This window comes from Terrapene carolina, unplaced genomic scaffold (assembly GCF_002925995.2).
Source record: "Terrapene carolina triunguis isolate 2854851 unplaced genomic scaffold, T_m_triunguis-2.0 Scaffold89, whole genome shotgun sequence".
Taxonomy (NCBI): Eukaryota; Metazoa; Chordata; order Testudines; family Emydidae; genus Terrapene; species Terrapene triunguis.
This window is the reverse complement of record NW_020664440.1, coordinates 27,861,717-27,867,239: the sequence shown is the minus strand read 5'-3', so window position 1 is coordinate 27,867,239 and position 5,523 is coordinate 27,861,717. Positions and strand designations below refer to the sequence as shown.

The following is a 5,523-nucleotide window of genomic DNA, read 5'->3' as shown; positions in this document are numbered from 1 at the left end:
GCTGCTGAACTAAAACAAAGCAGTATTTGCCTGCCTGCTCCCTGTAACAAAAATGAGTTGTCATCTGCAACAAATATACCAACAACAGCATAACGGAAGGAAATGCACGGCCCAAAGCTATTCCCGATACTTATGTACAACGTACTTTCATTGCTCTCGTAAATGCTTCTATTTTAAAATGCATATATTTCACTACTCATTGTACAAGTGCAAATGGATTTAGATCAGCATCTCAGTCAAACCAATCTCACCTTGCAAACTTCTGAAAAGCCTTAAAAATTTAAATTCAACCCACTAATTAAAATAAAAGCATTTACAGTAGAAAATGGAACGAAACTAATCAAGAGCTTCAATTGTAAACCTTCAGTATTTTTGCAAATAAAAAAAAAATAACAACTTAAACTCACAAGCAGATTGTAAATAAAATACACCTTTCAAATATTTTTACATCTCTTTCCAGCTGGGACTGAAAAGCTTAAATTCAAGGCACTGTACTCCTGCAAGGGTTAATACAATTTTGTAACCTTCAATTCAAGTATATTAACTTTAAAGATTGCAAGTGTAGAACACGGGAACACAAGAGAATAAAGTGTCTTTAGCAATGAAATTTAAGCAAATATTGCCATCACAAACAAACTATCTTTCGTGAAAACATTTCACAGTGATTGCTTGATGCAGTGTATGGCTGTGTGTGCTATTAGGCCTGAACTGGGTGCCAGCAGTAGAACCATACCTCTTCAAACACATATGGCATCTATAGGCTCAAAACACTCAGCATTCCAATTTTGAAATCATCATTATCTATCAAAAGGCAACAAAGCTATGTTATTTTCATGTTAGGGCCAGGTGGATTGACAGCAGGCTGCTGCCGTGACACTGGAAACATCTGCAAGCCAGTTTTGCCAAGAGCTGGAAACTGTGCAATGCTCTGAGCTCCTACAATCCCAGGTTGTGCTGTTGTGCCCGACCACTGTACTCCATAAACTGGCGTAGGGAAAACTCCTCCATATTGACAAAGAGGCATCACATAAGGTGTTACTGTGCCAGAAAGGGTAGTACCTGGCATAGGCACTGGCATGGCTGGCGAAACTCCAGGAGCTAACGCGGCTGACATAGGACAAGACACTGGAACAATGCACTTTTCCCCCACTCCTGTTCTTACTGAATTAACCTATAGAAAAACAAATAAAAAAGCAAAGCTATTAAGCCGATCTTCTCCGCACTGACCAATGCAGCATTATATTTTCTGAACGATAAAAGTTGTGTAGAATTGGTCATTTTCAGCTCAGTGGTGGCAAGTGCTTCAGCTCTGACATTAGTCTCACTCCCTCAAGTGGCAAAGGCTTTGAATGACAGGGTGCATACCACCACACTCCACTGACCCTTTCTAACAGAAACCCCCTCTGTGTGAGACAGAGATCGGAAAGGAATGCAAAGAATAACTTTGCACCAAGTTCCTTGGCCTCTCCACTATTAAACAGCTGCCATTAGACTCTTCTGGTAGCCTCCGAAATAGTAAACTTTGCTCTCTCTCAGCCCGTGCAAGAACCAGGTGGGTTCTATTCACCCTCCAACTCTAAGGACAGGGTCAGTTTGGGAAATAAATTAATTTTGATGTGGGAAAAATGCAGATGCCTGTATACATAATAGCTGTGTCAACCCCGTTGCCTAAAAGGGGCAGGCAGGCCTGAGTATGCCACTGAACCAGGGGGAGAACTCAACACAAAGCCACAAAAGCAATTTGTTGTAAAAGGTGACCTGTAAGATCCCCCAACTCCAGCTGGCACTTATGCCTGCCTGAGACAAACAAAACCGTAGCCCAATCTCATGTTAAACTTCCTCAGTTCTTTAAAATCCCAGCACAACTTTTCAAAGGAGGGGGGGTTTAGCCCTCAGTAGTTCACCTTCATTGCTCACTGAAACAAGGGTATTTGGAGTTTGCATGGTGGGGTGACAGAAAGGGCTTTCTTTTCTGGAAATTATAAGATTAACAATAGAGCAAATATCACAGGAACAATTATGGTGCAAGACAATCTGGTCTCCCTGTGGACTGGGTTAGTTTTTAATTTCATATAACTTCCTGCAGTATTTGCACCAAATCAGCACCTATTCCTGAAACAGAGATACCAGTGTTCCTTTTAATTTGGAAATCTCAATATGGAACAGGTCAAATGGATAAGATTGGCTCAAGTGGGGAATTTTTAAGGACAAAAAGCAAGTATGAGTAAGACATAAGGGTGTGTGTGTGGTGGTGGGTTAGTTTTTTATATTTTATTTTTAAAGTATCAGTGATGTCATCGAGCGACTTTTTGCTTTTGGGGCTGGAACATCTAGTTGTAAAACAAAACCCTGATTTGTAACCAGTGCAGAAATATTTAATGGCTTTTTGTTTGCTTAACTTCATATCTCAAGTGAAGTTTGAGTCTGACTGTGTGTTATCAATATATTAAAATATATATGACACCTGTATGGTGGGTTTTAAAATCAGAGATGCAGCAAACTCTCCCACTAAAAATAATGGCATGAACCAGGGTTCTTTTAACTTTTTTGATTCTTTTACATTGTTAATTTTGTCAAAACTATTGGTACATTTTATAGCAGTCAGAATATAGCCAATTGAAAAGCAACAACAAAACAACATGAACTGAGAACATATCTATAGGACAGGATGATTTAAAAAAAATGTTATTTAAGCCCATATTTTAAGATAAATGGTGTTTTCAAGCAAACTAGATTGTTCTAAGTAACTGACAACGGATTTACTGTGTATATGCTTCACTCCAATTTACAATTGATTATACTGCCCCAATAAGCAATAGACTATATAACATTACTGGAAGTCACTAAATGGCACTATTGCAGATGGTTTTGCTACCTCTGTTTACCTGAATGTATAAGAATCAGAACTTGAAGAAATGCTTATTGTCAGCTGTGATACAGCTCTTTTTAGATACTGAGAAGTATGGTTCTACCTTGGTGTGTGTATGTTTCTTGCTCTCTCTCAACTACATCACTCTTGGTCACAGTTGCTCCTTATAGATTATACCCATAGAGGTGGACATAACATTATCTTGTTCCCAAAAAATAAACCCCACACACGCAGGCTATATCTTGTAAAGTCGTGACAGATTCATGTTAACATTTCGAGGACTTCTCTACTGCTTAGTACATGCTGCCAGAAAATGACCAAATGAACACTTTATTAATTATGGCTGCACTCCAGCTATTGCCTCTTTCTCCATGTATAGGAGGTTGACTGTCAAACTATTTTTCAGCAACCTTTTTGTGATTCTCCAGCTGAACCTCGAAATAATATCTTCATCGATAATCCTCAAATGTTTTCAGCAGTACTCTTGCATCTCTCAGCATCTTCTGAGTGTGATGTCACAACCAACACCCCTGCCAGGGCCTTCAGAACCATGCCATGGAGTGGAACAGGTGATTCTAGTTTCAGTGAAGCCATGGACTTTCATTTTCTGTGCTCACTTAGTGCATAAAGTTCAAGGCAAAACCTGGCCAAATCTGAAATCCTTGTCCAAATACTGACCAGCAGCTTGAATATCTGTGTCATGAGGAAAGGTAGGGCTGTAAACCAGGTCAGCTGGGTATTTCATGCAGTCTGAGGATCAGCTGGGTATTTCATTACATCTGTCTGAGGACCAGGCAGGTATTCCCACTGATGCACACTTGAGGAATTTTGCCAGGCTCAAGACATAGCAAGGCACTGCTGGGGTTTTATCAGGTAAGCCACCCAGTGAACTGTAAACATACACCAATAGTTCCAAATAAGAGTTGGCGGACCCCATAACTTATCGTTCCAGTGTCAATTTCAGAGTTGGATTCACAGCTGAGGTTGAATTATGTCACTATTTTCCCCCTCACCTCCTGAGATGGCCAACTCCATGCTGATTGAAGCCATTTTCAAATCATTAGATACTTGCTGGACCAGATGTCCTATTCTGTTGGCTAATTTATTGTCAGCAAAGCGGGCTACATCCATTCGTGCCAGTTACTCATTTGGAAGGAAGTTCTGATGCAGGCTCATTTTTACCGTGTCCTGATGACTCCTGGATATGCATTGCTCATCAATGATGAGTGTGTGATGCTAAAACAGAAGGCACTGTTACAGGGAGTCTTTTTATTTGTAATAGCATTTCCTGATACCAGCATCTGCAACATACCTTGAAATACTTCTGGTTGGCATGAATCATATATTTTATGCTGAAGTTGTCTTGGGAGGTGTAGGACTATCAGATGCTGGTGTCCTGGTGCAAATGGTACAAACACCAGAACTTTGTGTTTCATTCATTCGGTTAAGAAGTGTGAGAATGTGCGCATGAGAACAGTAACAGTCTTTGCAGAATATTTTGGAGTTGTGTCTCCTAGCTCATTGACAATGTTTCCAAAAAAGCTCTGGGATGAGAAAGAAGTAGAGCTGTGTCTTTACTTTCTGTCTGATTCTTATACACCATACCATGACAAGTGGTCAGTGGTACAGAGTCACATGGCTAATCCTATTCTGAACGGATTTTACATAATTCACAGTGTTTCCCTATCGGTTTCATTTTAGGTTTCTTTCTGCTTTTTGTTCTAGACATTTTGTTTATTAAGCTAGCCTGGGCTTAACCATGCTGGATAAACAAACACATAGTTCTCACAATGAATGGCTCCACCAGATGCGTTGAAAATTGCATCTAAAGTCACACGCGATACAAATAACTTCCCTGGTAGAGAAATTTAGAAAGAAGTGAATTATGCTAAACCGAATTAAGGCCACTTCAATTCTGAACAAGAATGTCCACACAGGGGTTCAATGCACTTTAATTAATTCACTTTAAATTCACACCTTTAGTTGGCTCAGATTAATTTTCCTGAGTGGCTCATATAGACAAGCCCTAATGAAGTTTTTAGACATGCTAAAAAGCATTTTATAAATAAAATATTATTGAGAGGGAAGGAGGTGAGCAAGTCATTTTTCTTTCTTCCTCCCTTGATAATCCTTCCCCATCACATACACTGTACTTATCTTACTTTAACAACATTCATAACTACGCAAACAATGCATAATTATACATTAGGAAACAGAGTCAACACAGATGACATGTCTCTATGATACATAAAGCTACCTGACATGCAGTAGCTGAAGTGAACATAGGACAAACCTTAAGAAACCACCACGGCCAATCATAGGTGTGCGCACGGGGTGTGCCAGGTGTGCCCAGGCACACCCTAATGCACGGGTGGGCAAATGGCTCCACTCCCCGGCGCGGCAAGCTGCGGGGTCCGCGCTCCCGGGCTGGAGCGCCTGGCCGAACGCAGCAAGCCGCCGGCCCCTCCCCACCTTCCCTGGAGCCATACTGCCGCGCGCGCAGTGCTCTGGGGGCCGGGGCTGCGTGCTCCCGTGGGGCAGCGTTTGGCTCCGCAGTGAGGCAGACATGCTCCCCCCTTCCCTGGAGCCATGCCGACGCGTGCAGCGCTCTGGGGGCCGGGGCTGCACGCTCCCGCGGGGCAGTGTTTGGCTCC

At 41.6% G+C, this 5,523-nt stretch overlaps 1 protein-coding gene across 1 annotated transcript in view; it reads right to left on the bottom strand.

Moving 5' to 3' along the window:
- Window positions 1-365: 365 nt before the first annotated feature.
- Window positions 366-5,523, bottom strand: part of WNK2 (WNK lysine deficient protein kinase 2) — a 171,345-nt gene continuing 166,187 nt past the window's right edge. The window contains exon 28 of the mRNA XM_029911187.1: window positions 366-1,171. Coding sequence (XP_029767047.1) covers window positions 821-1,171 — 351 coding nt within the window. The 3' untranslated portion in view covers window positions 366-820. The remainder of the gene's footprint in view (window positions 1,172-5,523) is intronic.